The sequence below is a fragment of the Nothobranchius furzeri genome, chromosome 19 (assembly GCF_043380555.1).
Source record: "Nothobranchius furzeri strain GRZ-AD chromosome 19, NfurGRZ-RIMD1, whole genome shotgun sequence".
In the NCBI taxonomy this organism is placed as follows: Eukaryota; Metazoa; Chordata; class Actinopteri; order Cyprinodontiformes; family Nothobranchiidae; genus Nothobranchius; species Nothobranchius furzeri.
In genome coordinates, this window is record NC_091759.1 from 2,730,223 (window position 1) to 2,748,554 (window position 18,332).

Genomic DNA, 18,332 nt, shown 5'->3' on the forward strand with positions numbered 1-18,332 from the left:
GAATCTTCCAGATCTGACGGAGGCGTGGTTTTGGTGGTGTTTGGTAAATCTGTCCTCTTTTCATTCGACCATAAAACTATGCCCGCGTCATCTTTAACTCGAGTTCAAAGCTTTCTAGAGAAGTTGTCGGAGTGGCCAATCCATAACTTTCCTCTTCAGCCGAAAAAAACAACGACAAGCTGGATAAAATCTGCTGCTGTAACAACTGCTGCAACGGTTCCTTTCAGAATAAAAGCTGAACCATCACGACCCCGTTTTGGGTCTTGTTAGATGCCAATAAAACTGTTGTGACCCGGAAGCATCTCAAAGACTGGACTGGTTGGCGACCGCGACTGTTCTACAGGCTTTAGCTCCAGAAAGGTCCAAGCTGGACCTCTACACCTCCTGATCTAGACGGGGACTTCCGCCAAGGGTGCGTAGACCGACAGAATGGCGTCTCAATGTGTTTATGAACCTCCTAACCAAAGCTTAGCGCGAAAACATCACCTTCACTCCCATCAGAACTAATCGTTTCCCCGGATTTGCTGGTTCTGAACAACATTCCACACTACACCATTCTCTGTCTCACTTCACCTTAGTTACACCATACGTTTAGCTTTTAAAGTTAGTCTAGTTTTAATTTGTTTAGTAATAAATCTTTAAACTTTTAAAACTTGACTCTCCTTTGTCTCTGAGTTAATACGAAGTGTTACATAATCCCTGCAATAAAAAGTTCTGATCTTCTGGTTTAAGTTGTCCACAGGTCCATAAGATTGATTTCATAGTTTTTATGGAATCTCATATTTTATGGTTCATTAAATAATATGTAAATTTAATTGTTACAGTTAGTACGTTGTTTAGAGACCGCAAATGCTTTGTTATGTGGTATGCCCGAAACACACTTTGTGTGTTTCTGACCGTCCTACACAAATATCGTGACCAGCCCTGTCACCGCTTATTGAGCACTTAAGACCCCCGGCTGACATCGAACAATGAGAACACACCCAGGGCAACGGTGGAAGCTACATCAGGATCATGTGGACCACTCCTTATTGGAGTTTGGTTGGCTTTTAGTGACGTTAGCTATTGCTAGGAGGTCCTAATTGTGTTACTCAGCTTAACTTCACTATTGTTGTTGAGCCTTAATTTTCCCACATCTGGTGATTCTAAAATGTTCCTCTTCTTCTTGCCTGAGCCGGGTCAAAGCACGGCGTTATGGGTATTGATGATCTTTGCTCTACAGCTGGTCTCATTTTAACCATAATGCCAACATCAGCCAATATTTGTTTTTTCTGGTTCCAAGTTTGAGATCAAATAAAAAAATGTCCCCTAACTCCTGAAAAAGTGTTGTGTCTGGATTTTTTCATTATTCTCAAATGTAAGTTCTCCCTTAAGACAGATAATTATTTAGAACCGTATACAAAACTGACCCTGACCTATCCATTGAGGAAAACTTTTTATGCAATGATCAGATGAAACTTACAAATCCATCCATAGTCCATGAGTCGTCCATGATCTTCGCTGGAGAGATGGCTGAATCTTTCATCTGGGTCCCCTGGTTCACATAGTTCACCTGATACATCAGAAGCATCAGTCTGGCCTCTGAAGTCTTATAGACTCCTGAAAAAGGCAGATAAACGTGTCAGCGCAGCTGCAAAATGCTTTGAACCTTTATTAAAGTTTAACTGGGGAAACTAAGAGGCACTTGATGGAACATTTTGACGCAAATGTGCATCCAATTCCCTCAAATATTACGCATCATCGTGATTCATCGTGTCAGACAGGGTTAGAAGTGTCAGCAGGAACACTTTTCACCTTAAGCAGACGTCTGTTTTCCCATAACACTGGTTTTTTATGCTAAGCTAGACAGCAAATGTCTCTGCGTGTTCTGATTCCAGCCTTACATTCAAGCTGCAGACGCACGACTCGGATATTAAAGGCAGAAGTGCTGCTGTAAAAGGCCGCTGGCCTTTCAATGGCTGTGGAAGTGCAGCTTTAGCTGGCATTGATCTAAAGCTGTTCTTTTAAGCCAGCGGACTTTTTCATTATGGTTTTGAGGCTCTCTGACACTTCAGGAACCAGGATTTGTTTTATTAGAGTCCTAACCCTAACTGAGGCTGTTAAAGGACCCATGTGGAGTTATGCATGCATGTGTGTGCAGATATATGTGTGTGAAACTTGCAGCTCATCGAGTTTAAGGGACCAATAATCCGCCATTACAAAGCAGGAAGCGCCAGTAATAGTGTTGATAGAAGGAGCTCGACATTACACCTAATGTGTGTGTATATTTATGGATTAATACAGCAGTAGTATAGCACGGTACCATAAACATATCATTATCATCACATAACCTATTTTCCCTTCTGCAGATAGTAATAAGTAGAGCGCTTGATGTGGAATCGTAACACAACATGCCTGACAGGAGCAGCTCCAGATTGCCATTGCTAAGGCTAACGTTGACTCTCCCTGTTGTGGAGTTGAAGCTGGTGATGCTCAGTGTCATAGGTTGCTTCCTGCCACGGTAATTGTAGGAACCCTTCCATATGTAGTTTGGCGCAAAAACATCGTCCGGAACTGTGGAAACAAACAAGGGAAAGATAAAGATTTTTCAATGAGTTTTGGTCGTTGAGGTCAGAATGAGCCCGTTTTGGGATTTTCTGCATCTAGGACATTTATACCCATATTTAAACAAAATCCTGCTTATATCTATGTAAAGTATAAACAGCATTTGATTGTCAAAGACCTACTGTATTTATTAAAACAACATCTAGCATGTCAGGAAAATGCAGAGATGAGACCGCTGCCTTCACAAAAAGAGGGCAGGCGTGTCAGGAAATTTCTGATTTATTGGGTCTCTTAGAGATAAAAATCAGATTGCTGCCTCGACATTATACAATATTTAAATATGGGGTAACATTGTTTCATGAAGTGATTAAAGGTTAGACTATTACCAATGCTCGTTTTGGACGGTGACAGACACCTCAAAGGGGACAGTACACAGCCCTGGTGAACGCCTTAGCAGCTGACTGTCTTTCTGGCACCGATTCATAATGTAAGTATAGTTTCATCAAAGCATGTTGATGATCATGGAGGATTGTTTATTTCTGTCTTGATTTTTAGACTTCCTAGTTTTTTTGGGAAATCTGCCAGTGTTTAGCCAAGTTTTTGGCACATGTGCTACGTTGACGCATCTTTTCCCATATGTCTTAGTGGTGGTACCATCCCGCAGCTACAAGTGCAAATCGGTGAATCTCTTAAGAGCAGGCGGCACCACTACAAATGAATATAAGAATGCACAGAATTTACTACAATAAAAATGTAAATGATAAAAAGTGTCTGTGTAAATGTAATGTCTTCACAGCAGGAAAACCAGAGGCTCTGTTTGGCAGACTTGAGGATGTTCGGGTTCAACGAGAGGCTAAAGCAGCAGAATAAAGAGGCTCAGCTGTAAAACAGAAGCGAGCAAAACTGTAGCAGAGCAAGCAAGAATACCACAGTGGATCATTTGTTTTTCTGTGTGCATCAAAAACACAAAAAGGTTTAGAAGTATCACAAAGAGCATTAGGGAACTTTCAAAATCTGGGTTCTCGCAGCTGTTGTGGTTCCATACAAATTGGCCCTTTCAGGACTGTGCTAAAATGTCAGCATATAGTGACTGATTAGCACTAAAACACATCCACGGGCATTGCAAGTCAGTTAATAAAGAGAGTGGCTGTGTGATTAAAAAAGCAGCCATTAACAACCAGAAGAATCGCCAAATTATGGCACCTGGGGGGGTTGTTTCCATCGCTTTTCTTCCCATTGTGCTTCACCAGCGACTCTGTTTTTACAAACAAGGACATGAATACGTAGACACACCATTGGATGCTGGAAAGTGTAACAGCGATATTGGGTGGGTTCTTCACTCTCCAAACCATGCACAGTGGGCAACTATGCCTGTATTTTGTGCAGCCTAGTTTTTGGGATTTTGTTTTAAAAAATCATAATAAAATGTGTTTTTCAGGGAAATAAATGCACTGGGGGCGAAGGGAGACCCATCCAAGATGGCGGCTCAGTCTTACAGGGAGCACAAGTCCTGCTCAGCAACCCTACCGGGACATTTCAGAGTACATTCCCCAAGGCAGGTACTCTGTTGGTACCTGGAAGTTCTGATAGTGGAAACGGGCGTTTTGTGGAGCAATAAATTAAACCAAGCTGAAACAGAATAAATGGACACTTTTTTAAATAATAAAGGGCTCTGACCATGGAGTTTTGGGCTGGGCGTTCCTGTTACTGGTTTCACTGGTTTCTTCTTTTCTCCAGCTGCAGAAAGAGAGACACACAATAGGTTAAAGCAGTTTTAAGACACAGCCATTGTTTCCTATGAGCAAAGAGAAAAGGCTCATGTCCCAGAAACTCCAATAGGATCAGAGTGACCCGGTTTAAGACTTCTCCAGGGTGGGCTGATTTTTTCCCCCCCTTTTCCATTTTCTTTCACACAAAGGAATCTTCATCTGTTAGCATTTCCTGTCAATGCAGCAAACTTCACACAAGCTCAATCATTTTCAGAGTTGACACCGCATGAACATCCCGGGGAAACTCCACTTTTATATCTGCCCTTTCAGGAATGTTTTATTTTCAAACCAGCATAAAAGGCAAGAGCGTAGAAAAAAAAAGACCCATGAATAATGCCAGTGAAGCAGCAGATATAAGACTTTGTTATCTGGAAGTTACTGTTTAGGCTGCAGACACTTAAAATTAGATAGTCTACAACTTTTGTTTGAGCTGGACATCAATTGGAACAAGGACTAATTGTCAGTTTACAACATTTTTATTCCTAGTTTCCTTTCCCAGTCCGCTGACCAGAAGAAAAATCCGCCAGCAGTGTTTGCATTAATGTGCAATCATGGAAAAGGTGTGGAGGAAGGAAATCTTCCGAGAGAAGACATAATTTTGAAGTAAACAAGCATGGCGCATAAGGAGGCGCGTGGTGTGAACTTTGCTTTCTGGATGGCTCAATATCACATTTAGCAGTTTATCCCTAAAAATTAAACGCACCGAAAAGCCCAGATTCGTGCTCAGAGCGCTAATAACACACAGCAGAAATATTTGATGAGATCATTTTTAAAGCCTTTATGGTAATCGAGCATCTCTTTAGGATTGTGCGAAGGGGCGGGGCTAGTGCTGTGTATTGATTCATGATTCGTTTCACAGAAGCCTCAGCAGGCCCGAGCAGTCTTGTGCCTTACCAAAAACTGGTGGTGGCTTGTTTGAAACGGCTTTGGCGTCAATTAGACTTGAGCTTTTCTTTGAGTCAAGAGCAGATAAAGGTATTGAAGTCCTTTATTTGCATCTTCTACAACGACGTATGGCAGACCGCCCCGTTGACTGGCGTAATGAGAGCGTCACACTGTTTGTTGTCCGATAGCATGTGGAGACAACCGTAGAGTCACCCAACGACTGAGATCTGTGTGTTAGTCATGGCCAGGCTAGTGATCTATCGATTTGGGTCAGCAGTTTTAAACCGTTTCCTCAATTACACCACTGTGTAGTTGTGCAACATATTAATGACAAATGAATGAAATATTGGTAGTTAAAGATGGCGGTAAGGACCAGTCCAACTCTCAGACCCTAACCCTCACCCTAGCCCAGCAACTCTCAATGAATTAGATGAAATAAAAGACCACTTACAGATAGTACTGATGCACTTCTTTTGATTTTTCACTAAATATGGATGGGACTGCCGTGTTCTTCAGTTGCTGGTGGCTTTTTCGACCGCGGCGGTTTACAGCGATGATTTGTCGTAATGTAGTCCCAAGTTTAAATCGGCTCCTGCAAATCCTTTATGTTACTTCTTACTTTTCATTTGCAGCCGACCTGATTATTGAGCTCATCGGGAATACTTGGTATCATTTGAGTCATTTTAATCACGTTTGCACTCAAAATGCTAGTTGCTGCTATTCACTTCCATTGTCTGTGCTAAGCTAAAGCAGACGGAGTGCTGCCAGACCAGGAGAATTACTGTTAAAAATACTGTTTTTCTCACTTATCTAACTCTGGAAAATATGGAAATAGGCTAAATTTCTCTTAGGGGTGGAATATCCCATTATGGCATTATTAAAAACAGTTGAATATAAATGCTATTTTATTGATAAAGATTTTCTTAGCCAGTGTAAATGTAAACAGAACGCTGATTACTAGCTCAGAGGGAACAGTTGTCTTCTTACGAAGATGGACAGCACCAGGAGGCGCTGCTCAAAAATGGGCACGATTATCCTGCCGTGTGAACCAGACTTAAGGAAGTTGTTCAGATCCTGGTTGTTGCTTTTCGCTGGAAGCTAACCTCCCGAAAAGACAAAACCCCAGCTTTTCCATTCGTCCACTCTAGCAGTGAAGCTCCAGATGGTCGTCCCTGAGCGAGACGCTTCTGTTTAGTGGAACTGCTTTGGCCATCAAACAAATGCACTTAATTCAGTGACGTGACTCACATACCTCTGCACGCTGGCATCTTTCCAGTCCAAGTGCCATCACTCTTGCAGACTCTGTGCTCAGATCCCCCGGCCAGGAAGTACCCGTGCTGACAGCTGTACACCAAGGTGTAGCCGAACCCTGGCAGATCCATTCCCACCACGTCCACATGGAGTGGGCTCTCTGGCTGCTTGCAGGCGTGGGCTGGAGGATGGAGAGTTACAATGTTCTCTTTAACGAGTCTTGTCGGATGGGTGGAGTCGGGTGAAGAGGTATCAAGTTGAAGAGATGTGTCTGTCTTACGTATGCACTCCGGTTGTATTCCACTCCACGTCAGATCAGGCTGGCAGGTTCTAGAAGAAGATCCCTGAAGCAAATGACCTGGATGGCACTGAAATGACACCACGCTCCCCACCTGGGTGGAGAGTGTGTGAGAGAGAAAAGCACAAAGATGAAGAGAGCTGCAAGGAGACTTTTTCTTCCCTCAAGCTGTGGAAAGAGTGTAAGTACCCTTCATGGCAGTGGAAGGCTGTGACAGTGACACTTACTCCAGCAAACGATTACTCTGAAATATGTACAGATGACCTCGCCACAGAAATGTTGAGTACACGATAGCGCAGCAGCGACTAGGCATCAAAGTGCAACAGTGGCTGTTTATTCAAAAGTCATTGTTGAGCGTTTTTATTCTCCATTGTCAGTTTTTACCAGTGGGCGTAAATCATCAGTGCCACAAAAACAAGACAAGACCCGGGTTTACATGAAGTTAAGGACCGGTGTTTCCCGCCACTTAGTTATTCCATGTCCAAAGAATGTTTTTCAGTGGTCAACAGTTTGGTGAACTACTGCCACCTATAGGCCTGGCATGCCTATGACGGTAATTCACAACACACTGGAATTTTTCACAGAAATCATGGCGGTGCGGACTAAACAAATACAGGACAAACCCTCCGTGGCGTCACCAACAGGTTTTTGAAGCTGAAGGAAGATTTTCTTTAGGATTTCAGCTCTTTTTTTAGTGTGTTTTTGCTCATTTTTCAAGTTTCCACTTTGCATTTGTCTCCCAGTAAACGAGCCACCACAGCATCAGCAAACTTTAACTACTTTGACATTTGGGACACGTTTTACCTTGAATCCGTAGGTCCGGTTTAAGGAGCCGTAGCGTGGCGTTCCGGGGTTATCGCAGCTGGTTTTGGTCGGCTCTGGAGAGAAACGGGAATCCCAACAGAGTAAGTAAAGACACACCACATCTCAGAGAGAGATAAATGTACAGCAGCTTTTTACAAGTCTATTTCTCTCTCCCATGTCGTCATGGTAACAGTGGGACTATGCACACTACAGGGACAGCAGGGGGCAGTAGTACTTCACTGGAAAACGAAGCTGGGCGTCCCGTGTGTGTGTGTGTGTGTGTGTGTGTGTGTGTGTGGGGGGGGGGGGGGGGGGGGGGGTCATCAGCATGTAGAGCACATCCTGACGCAGAGCAGATTCAATACAGCCTCCAAAATGACAGATTCACTCTCCACCTCTCCACTCCTTCTCTTCCTGTACCTTTCCATCGGAACGGCTCCTTCCTTTCTCCGTTTCTATCTCCTCGTCTGCCTCCCCTCTTGCCTCGTCTGTCTTATTTAAAGAGCAAGCTGCCTTAGCTCAAAACTCCTTCTGGTTCTGTCCCACAGTAGCACACATCACACACACCACCACTAATCAGTCACTCCTACACACGCAAAGTTAAAAATCACTTTGTTTGTGTGTAACTAACAGTTTCAGACTAAAAAAAAGAAGAAGCCAATTAGGAAACAAAACACAGATTTCCCCTCGCTGGCAGCAAACTGTAACTACTTCTTTTTCAGCTGTTCTAGATGAAGGCTCTACATGAATGAAGCAACACTTCACAGGCAGCCCTCTAATTTCAGATCATCTATTTCACAGGGAACATTAGACTTTATGGCGGTGGTAAAGTGCTGGATGCACAGTGTGACTTATCACGTGCTGCCAGCGGAGCCAAACGCCTGAATTTGTCACAAAACAAGATTTCATTCAAACCGATTTGTGAAGGGCTTCTGTTCACGTGGTGGTGGGCTGACCCAGAAACGACTTTACTGCCTGTTAACAATCTTGACCTTTAGATCCAAATTTTAAAACTGAACTTAGTTTAGCCTCTCCCCAGAGGCAAAGATTTCAATCCTTGGATTCTGTCAAATTTTTTATGAGCTATACATTTTAAAATGCATTTCATACAACTAATATGTGACGTTTTACATCCAGAAGAACCTTAAAAGGACTCCATTTAACACTTGAAAGAGCCAATAGAAAGACTTTTCTCCCTTTCTCTAAAATGTATTTTTGAACTTTTTCAAACTCTGGACATAAATTGAAACTTAAAACTAGAGCTACACAATATACCGAAAAATTATCGTCATCGCGATAACAGGACGTGCGATAGGCCCATCGCAAAGCACGTCAAAAATGGTGATAAATGTTTGGTTCAAACATTTCCATCCGTGTCATATATCAACTTTTTGTAAACCAGCTCTGTTTTTTACGCGGAAGTATTATTTGACCAATCAAATGTAGCCCCTCTGATATGCGGCCAATCAGATGGGTCCATTCACATAATACGCCCGCCCCCTACGTAGACCCTTACCCCAAAATTCCACTATCTTCGCTCCGTTCCGCCCCCGCTTTCCGCTGCCGCTCGCTTCCCTTGTTCGTCATGCTGGCTCAGATTAACGATCATCGATTGGCCACTGTCCAGCATAATTTTGTTTGAACCCTGCTTCAGCTCACCTGATTTCAGTCAGCAAGTGATTAACAGGCTTCTGCAGAGCCTGATGAGCTGCTGCACAGGAGATTCAACCACTTAATCAGAAGTGTTGGAGCAAGGATATGAAGGATACCGGCCCTCAAGGACCAGGGATCCCCACACCTGTTTTAGATCGTGAACACAGCTGATTTGTTTGATTTAGTGCTGAACCGCTCCTGTAGAAACTAATGAAGGCTGAGGAGACATTTCAGCTTTTTGATGAAAAAGATGATCGCGCAACGAGGAGATAAGTTTACTTTTGGTTCTACTCAGAGAATATTAGGATGTGCTTAATTGCACTTTTACACGAAAACAAGTAAAAAACATCTCCTTCTCAAACACGAACACCATCTGTCACTGAGCAGATCGGCCAGCAAAATGAGTCTGCTTAGGGCACCCATGTGGCAAGCGCCGAGGCTGCCTCCTTAGAAACTAGTGCTTTAAACTTTTAAAAGTTGTAATAATATAAAAAAACACCTATTTTTTTGCACATGCTAATACGGGCTAAGCCCCCAGCTCTGGTTCAGTCCTGTATCCACCCCTGCTTTCCAGCCATATGAATTACAAGAGACATACATTTGAATCATGGATTTTTCTCTACGATCTTTGGACAATGCAGAGGTCCTGTTGGCTACATAACCTTGATAAACATCTCCCTTCTTCATCTGGGTTGTAGGTGACCAGTCATTTCAGTTTCCCAGTGAGCCAGACAGTTGAGGTGCAGACCACTTTAAAATGTATTCAACCAAATCAACATATGAACCACTTTTTGCAATTTCCTCTCCCGTTACATTTGGTTCATTTCATCCATAAGATCACATGTCACACGGCTCACTCGAGGGCCTACAGAACAGCAATTTGTGAGTGACAATCATTGGTGAAACATCATGCCACCATAATATTTAATCAGCAAGCTCACGAATGACCTTTATGAAATGGTCCACTAGAGTTCTTCTGGTGGACAGAGAGCTGGAAGGAAGCAAAGCCAATTAACTGAAATCAAAACCTTTATAAGGTTTTGGAAAGTTAAATGTCTAAAATATCGATTCTAACTGTGAAAAAGCTGTAATTTGAAGCTAAAGAAACCCTCAGAGCTTGTTCTTAAACATGCTTCTTTATTAACCAGAACTTCTATAATGGGCCTGTAGTTATTATTTATCCACAGAACCATACGTTCAACAGCCACACCGTGATCATCTGGTACAGCGACAAAATGCACACATTTATTCTTTTAGAATTATGACAAGATGTATAAAAGTCCAGCCTATAGATCCAAAAGAATTATGGCTTAAAAAGGATTTATTATGTTAAACTCACTCCTGGGGCCTCTTCTACCTCTAAAATCACTTCAGACATGTAAAAAACTCCCACCTGTTTTCTTTTAGTGTTCGGTTTGAGGAATTATGTGCCTAAAATGAGCCGTTTAAAAAGTCCCTGTTTGTGATGTCACAAAAACCCCTTCACCTGTTGCTCTACTCTGAGCCCCTCACGGAATTGGAGATTCTCAGCTTATAGCAGCCAATGAGGGGGTAGGAAGACGTGGCCAGTAGCTGCTTGTTTTCCTTAAAGTGACAGAGCCCTGAAACAGCTCATTTTGGAAGGCACTTAAACGGTCAAAAATAAAACTGCTGAAATCAAGAGGAATTTATAGCAAAGAACTTCATAAATGTGTTGAAATTTTGACTCAAGAAGTCATAATTTGTCCTCTTTCAAACTGAACTCTGCTATCAAGGGGGCATTGTAGAAGACATTCCTCAAAGGTCAGACACAACGATGAGACAGAGCTAAGCCACAAGACATAGCTAGTTCTACCTCATCAGCTAGTCTCTCCCAGGGAGAGAGTTCAAAGCAGATGGATGTTTCAACATATTCTGTTCTTGCTCTTAGAAAGTAGCTGAAAGAAACTGGCAATGCTGAGGACAGTGGACGAAAAGGTAGGCCAAGGAGACAGAGATGAAAGACACGTCAGGCTTACTTCCTTTTGAAACTGAAACTGTATCAGCTCCGAGCTCAGAGGCGTGTTAGACCAGGCATCCATGTACTGTTTGGACAAGTCTGGCTAAAAAAGGATAAACTTTGACTTAGAACAACAATCACAAAACTGTTATCACCAGACTGGAGAGCAGTGGTCTAATGGTGAAGCACGGAGGATGTTCTGCAGCAGTTCCAGATTAAGTTGGAATTAAGTCCTGATTACAGGTGTCCTTGATGCTGAAATGTTCAAGTAGATATTTTTCCACCAAAAAATCTGATTGGTCTATAAGAATGATCTCTGTTGTAATGAAGAATAAGGAGCTGTAGAACTGATATGACCAACAGGAAGTGATGTCCACCTATCAAATCCTGATCTAAGCATGATCAAACTGGACTCCACAGAAGTGCAGAGGCCGTTTCTCCAAGATGTTACTTTAAAATAGTGGAAGTGAAAGAATGAAAGCTAATTGTAAAGTAAAGGGTGCTTACACCCATCATCAGCTTGATTTAAGAGCTTTAAACATCCTTTCATGGAGTAAACTAACGTTCTATACATCAGGAGGGGTCATGGGAACAGCGACGCTCCGTGGAGGCGGTTCTGGTTACACCACAGTCTCATGTCATTAATTATAAGGAAACATGTACAGCGAAGGGACGACATTAAACACCAGTCTGAAATCTTATGCTTTGATATGTTATTTAAAAGAAGATATTTATTTTACGAGGATGACCTCCAGAGGAAATCTCACTCAGAACTTTGGCTGCTCCAGTGGCCCGAGCAGCTCCGCCTTTTAATTTGATCCCAGACTTTGAAGTGGGGAGGACACCCCTGCCGGGGGAGTCTCTGCTGTGCTCCAGCTCATTGGTGGGGGGGGGGAAATAAATGATTGAAGATGATTAAGTCAGGAACTGTTAGAAAGCCATCGCCTGAGTTTTAAATCAATGCCTAGTTGGTTTCAAACACCTTTACTATATTGTGAAGCAGCTGGAGACTTATTTAGATCAAATAGTCTATAAATATGTTGAAAAAGGTGCTGTCAAGTTGTCCTAATACCCAAATGTTCCTGCCTACTCGTCTTAATATCTGCTGATGGATTCAAAGCCAGATGCTTGAGTTCAAATGGAAATGTTCTGTCATGCTGAACATGTCTTGGTCAGCTTTTGTTGATTGGAAGCAAGTTTTTGTGTTAAATGTACTTAAACAGGGGTGTCACTAAAGGGGGCGGGGGAGGGGGGGGGGATGCCACCCCGTTTACTCAACCTGGCCAGACAGTTCTATATACATACAATTGAAGGCATTATTAAACCTTTATTATTCTTTTATCAGAGCTGTTTTTTCCCTTGTGGTTTATTTTAGTTTCTAGAATTTCATATTTGATTATGAAAATAGGAAACAGAAAAATAAACAAAAATGGATTTTACAATGTCCCAACAAACTAATTTGACATAATTGCAAAAAATATTTTGTTAGAATAACAGTTAATTGGTATTTATGACACTTTTGCATTAGTCAAAACTGCAAAAACACTGACATTTCTTTAAGTTTAGTGTTGTAGATATGCTCTACGTGTTTTTGCAATTAACCCTTGAAATTTATCTTGGTCTGAATTTCAGATGCTCCATTTTCATGGAAAAAATACAGTTTCAGTAGAATCTGACTTTTTTTAGACATTGAATATTTTAACTTCAAAATAAATGAACAAAAAATGTCATCTGCAAAAATTCAAGAAATTAAATAAATGAGTTGGCTTCATTGCATTGAATGGGTTTTAGCCAATCAAATGACGCTTCTCTGATCACGTGACTAGTGAGGAGTCGACTTGATCGAGTGGCTACGGCTTTGGCTTGAGTCAACAGGAGGTCACCTCTTCTGTTAAACTTTTACAGATCAAATAGTTGCTGGTGTTTTATTTTTCGTAAAAATAAAATTTCAAATACATAATTACACAGATTAAAAATGTCATTAATTCAATGTCTAGAAAAAGTTGATTTTTTAAGTCTAACAGATTTTTTTCACAGATAACCAACGGAATCTAACTTTAAAAGGTTTCATGTCAGGTTTCAGATATCCACGAAAACTAGTCAGTTTTAATGAGGACTTTTACATAAAAATGAAATAATATTAATATCAGACAGTGTTCTGTTATTGAAAATTATATCATCTCAGATTAAATAGCTGAAATTGGGACAAATCAATCACAGGGATGTAGAAAACATCAGTAAAGTTCACAAAGCAGTAGATTAAAGAGCAAGTCACCCCCTATCAGAGTCTAACTCCACTCCCACTTCATGTTGGAAAAATGCAACAAATGCTGTTGCCTGGCAGACCGAGAGGGCGGAGCTGCTAACAAACACACACACACACACACACACACACAGGCTCACGACAGCACTGTGACATCATAATGTACCAGTTTACATCGTAGCATACCTCTTAGCCAATAGCGGTGGCAGATTTAAATTCAAATACAGTGCAGAATTTTTCCTGACAACGGCACAACACTGACAGTTTTAGGCAGAATATTTAAATTTTAACTAAGATGCACTGAAGTGCCAAATTATTGACTACACGTGTCTGCAGCACGATTAGACACTCGTTTATTTAGTTTATCAGCAAAAAAAAAAGTTTATTTGGGGGTGACTTGCTCTTTAAGAACTAAATTGTGATATAATTATTATTAATAGGTGTTTAGTTATAATGTTCCTAATGTAACTCTACCTTACGGCCTGCTATTACTTTTAAAAAATCTAATTTAATGTGTGGTGCAGAACTATGGAGGGGTGACCAGCTTTTAGGATTTTCTTGTAAAAAATAAACACCAAAATGTGCAAAAATGCCTGAAGTTACCGATGCAGCGTGGCTGCGTTCCGCTCCAGGTACCATCACTTTCACACAGCCTGGTTGCCGTGCCGACCAGTATTAAAGGTGGAGAACAGGTGAAGGACACTTCTGATTGGTAGATGAAACTCCGCCCCTCTCTGAAACCACCAACTGGAGTCCCCGGGTCACCACAAAACTTGGCTGCAAACACAGAAACACGCAAAGTTACAAAGAGAAAAAACGCTGACATGTGCTCGCTATTCTGGAACACTCGAGGGCACAAAGTATTTGCCCTCCCGCTGTGACGGATAGTGCACGTGCAAGCTTGTGTGTGTGGCTCACGTAAGCACTGAGGAAGCATGCCGCTCCAGGTGCCATTGGCCACGCAGGTCAGGACGGCCGGGAACGAGAGCTCGTATCCAGGTGAGCAGCTGTAGCTCACGCTGCTGCCCCATTCAAAGTCACTGCCCTGCAGCACCCCGCTGCTGATGGCAGGGGGCGCTGCGCAGGTCACCGCTGGAAAAGAGGAAGAGGGTGGGAGACAGCTTTCAGCCCTGACGTCATTTAAAACCAAAGCCCTGTAAATTCTGAATCGTCTTTCTGCGCTCCTGCATAAAAAGATGCCAACAACGATCGATCATCCTGGTCTGAGTTGAATGTTTTGTGCACCTTTTGGATCTCGATGCCTTTAAATCCTTTTTGCTTGTCTAGATTGTGTCATTTCTATAATAACGTTTCCACAGAAACGGATGTCTATAGTACCTGTACATGTCAGCATGGTTCCACTCCATGTCCCATTTTGGGTGCACATCCTGACAGGTGACCCGTCCTCCTCCATCCTGTATCCCGGCTGGCACTGGAAGGAAATATTCTGACCAATCGTGAAGTCCTCTCCATAGCGAAGGCCGTTGGCGGGAACGCCGGGATCACCGCAGTTTATCACTGTGGAGAAGGGACAAGCTGCACTGATATAACGGAAAGACGGGGTTTAGCTAACATGGAGCTGCAGGACCAGATTATTGGAATTTGAATCTGTTTTATTTAGTTTTTGAAAAATAAAAACTTTTACTACAAACACAATCACAGCTATCCTTAAACACTTATTTCATTTACTATGATCCAAACAAAGTGAATTCTAGTGAATACGTATTAGAAATGTGGAATAACAGTAAATTGGTTCATGTGAGGTGAGTATTAACGAGCTAAATGCTAATATTAAATTCCACACTCTCGGAGGGCTTCCTCATAAATGAAACAACAGTGATATTAAAACCCTCCGAGGTTGTCCGGGGACTATTTTAAGGAGCATTAGGATTCCCCTGACGGTACTTTTAGGCCACTGTCCTTCATAGTCTAATAGGCAGTTTAACTGCTTCCAAAGCCACCCCACACACCGCCATGCCTGTTAATAGCTGTGGTGTAATCTACTGTAAAAGCCAGCCTTTCACTTCCAAGAACCGCCTGGTTCAACATTCTGGCTCCTCAGCAATTTTATCTCCATTATTCTGCCCCAGCTGGAGATGCCGTGGCTTATTTCCGCGCACGGTGCTTTTAAAGTCAGAAAATGTCACAGCGAAAAGGAAAGCATTAAGATTTTACTCCACAAATGCGGATTTGTGTTGAAGAATAAGCGTTGCATTCCTTCTTGAAGGCATGCAGGAGGGTGAACTTTGCAGGGCACCGTAAACATGCAGCGCTGATTAACACTTGCTTAAGTGTGGCTTTGGTCGTATATCACACAGGAAGAGACTTTTATTTTTTATGGTTATTTACTCTATGGGGTTTTCCCACTGGGTTCAAAAAGCAAATTAGCTAAAGTAAACAACGATCAAGGTTATTCATGCCACTCTATAAAGTCAGTCACACAGGCATAAATATCTGGGGTTTTATGTAATCACTCAGACCTTATAGTGTTGCAGAATAATTAAAACGTGAGCAGAAAGCTGTGCCACAGAGAGGCGAGTTAGACAACTTCTAGAATAATCCACATGAGGAGACGATGTAGCTCAGATCTAACATAAACTTTAGACTTGTGTCATGAATCTGTGTTTCCACTCTCGATGCTGATTTACACTTCTGAATAATTTCAACCTGCCGGTATTTATGTTTCTGTTCGATTTTCAATGATTGTCAAATTTCTGAATGAATTAAAAGAAGTGATTCTGAAAGTGAAAACATCAGCATAGAATATCTGTTACTGCCAACTTAAATTAAATGAGAGTTTCAATAGTCGTTTGGTCTATAAAAAATAAGTTGGTTCTTTGCATAAAATCCCTCTCATGAAGTGATTTCAGTAGTTTAATCCTGACATTTTCGGTACCTTCCAGAATGAGACGTTTCAAGGCTCTGCCACTTTGAAGGTGTGGTTTGCTCGTTTATTCAATACATTTGAAAAGTTCTCTAGTGTAAATCAGTGAAGTCATTAAAAAAGCTGATGATGCTCCTGTTCTGAGATGCAGAGGTGGGCTGAAAACAGCAGGATTACTCGTTAAGTCATTCGCTGCCAGCCGTTTCCTGATCGCTAAAGGCCTTCGCTGCCAGCGTTTCTCACCATTTTACTGTTTTTTTAAGAGTCACAGAATGTTGCGCGCTAGAATGATGTCAACGCCTAAACAAAGAGGAGACTCACCTCTGACATCAGGAAGAATCGGCGCGTTTTGAGCTTTATCTGCTCTTTCATAATCCGTTGTTGAATTGCGATCGGCAGAAGCTTTTCCGGTTCGCGCCTCACTTTTTTTAAAGCAGCAGCCCTAAACGATCTCCTAACACATGGATTTTCTGCTTCCTGATCAGGTGATGTGTGACGAATGCGGATGAAGATCGGCTTCAGAGCTGAGATGTTTGTTCTCACGGTGCGGGGGCTCGTTCTGATACCCACACAGTAAAGAAAAAATGCAAATGACGACTTTAGTCGTTAATGGCAGTGAATGACTTAATATTAATGATATGCACCCACCTCACTTCTGACTGACTAACAAAACACATTCAGCCATGTTGCAAAGTCATTATCATCAAGACACTCTCTGCTCTGTCTCCTCCCAGAATTTTTTTAAAACCTTGGCATGAGCCAAGATGGCGGAGTCCATATTTGCAATTTCACAGTGTGACATCACAATGTGAGGATTTTCAAATCCTAGCATTTCACCATCCATTTTCTATCAGAAGCTAATGCAGGAGGTAGATGTAGAAGACTGTTTCCATGTTCAGCCTGCATGGAAACACTCAGAGTGACCGAAGATAATCAGAAATAATAATTAAAAATGTTCTTTCACAATTCCACACCTTTAACAAGAAGCTGGACCTGTCCACCCACCCTTCTACTGGTTGCTATATGATGAGAAGCTCCTGGGGGGGGGGGGGGGGGGTGTCTCTTATAAGAGCCACTGCTCCCCCAGCCTGGAGAGGTGAGTCGGGATTCTATGCATATTTTCCCATTTGAAACATCACAAACAAGGACCTTTTAAATGGCTCAGTTTAGGCTAATAAATCTAACCCTGACCAAACCCTGGCAGAAGATGAGTGGATTTCTCTTTTTCTTTTCATGTCTGGAATGTTTGTAGAGGCAGTAGAGACCCACATGGTGGCACAAGGGGATGCAAAAGGTGAGTTTGTATCCTTAAATGCCAGGGAAGGAGAGATTTAAGAGTAAAACAAGTATTAGTTTTTTTAATGGACATAAATCAGCTTGTGCTTTTAATAGGTGCACACACTCCTATTTCAAGATTTCTCATCAGCATTAAACTAATGTTGAGTTCCTGACAAAACTACTACTGAGAAGAGTTGTTGGGTTTATGATGCTGCAGCCTGTCCTAGTGCATTATGGGAGTTGTATTATTTCTAATTCTCTTGTACACCTGCAAGCCGTTTACAACACACTAAATATCTTGCAAACCAGATAAAAGTGGCTCTCTGGCCTTGGAATTGACACGCGCTGACTAAAGTATTAACGGAAAGTAAAGAATAAAGCTGAAGCTAAGAACTTTATGAAAGGTGTTGTTGCCGTTTCCCTCTGAGCTTAACCATCTTTTAGGGGATAATCTCAGAGCTGTGGATGAATTTACCGTCGTGTTTGTGCAAAGGCTCTAAAGGCTTCTACAGCGAAAGAACTGGAATGAAAAGGTTTCCTTTTAAATTTGTTTCAGTGAAAACATTAACATCCATCTATAAACTCTACGTGCAACATCTGAGCAAATCAGCGCTCAGTGGAAGGACCTCTTTGCAACTTTTATTTGTCCTGAGTACTTGTTTCTAAGGATTTTGAGAACTATAGACAGCTACCCATAATGCAGTGGGGCAGCAGCATGATCCAGC

The 18,332-nt window shown here is 42.0% G+C and overlaps 1 protein-coding gene across 12 annotated transcripts in view; it reads right to left on the bottom strand.

Moving 5' to 3' along the window:
• The window catches only part of LOC107372769 (CUB and sushi domain-containing protein 3), a 630,513-nt gene that overhangs the window by 5,091 nt on the left and 607,090 nt on the right, over nucleotides 1-18,332 (bottom strand). For all 12 annotated transcript variants that reach the window (XM_070547446.1, XM_070547444.1, XM_070547452.1 and 9 more), the window contains 9 exons: nucleotides 14,784-14,963; nucleotides 14,364-14,537; nucleotides 14,049-14,222; nucleotides 7,552-7,625; nucleotides 6,730-6,841; nucleotides 6,451-6,630; nucleotides 4,222-4,281; nucleotides 2,395-2,553; nucleotides 1,463-1,599 (listed from right to left, as the gene is read on the bottom strand). In XM_070547446.1, the coding sequence (XP_070403547.1) occupies nucleotides 1,463-1,599; nucleotides 2,395-2,553; nucleotides 4,222-4,281; nucleotides 6,451-6,630; nucleotides 6,730-6,841; nucleotides 7,552-7,625; nucleotides 14,049-14,222; nucleotides 14,364-14,537; nucleotides 14,784-14,963 (1,250 nt within the window). The remainder of the gene's footprint in view (nucleotides 1-1,462; nucleotides 1,600-2,394; nucleotides 2,554-4,221; nucleotides 4,282-6,450; nucleotides 6,631-6,729; nucleotides 6,842-7,551; nucleotides 7,626-14,048; nucleotides 14,223-14,363; nucleotides 14,538-14,783; nucleotides 14,964-18,332) is intronic.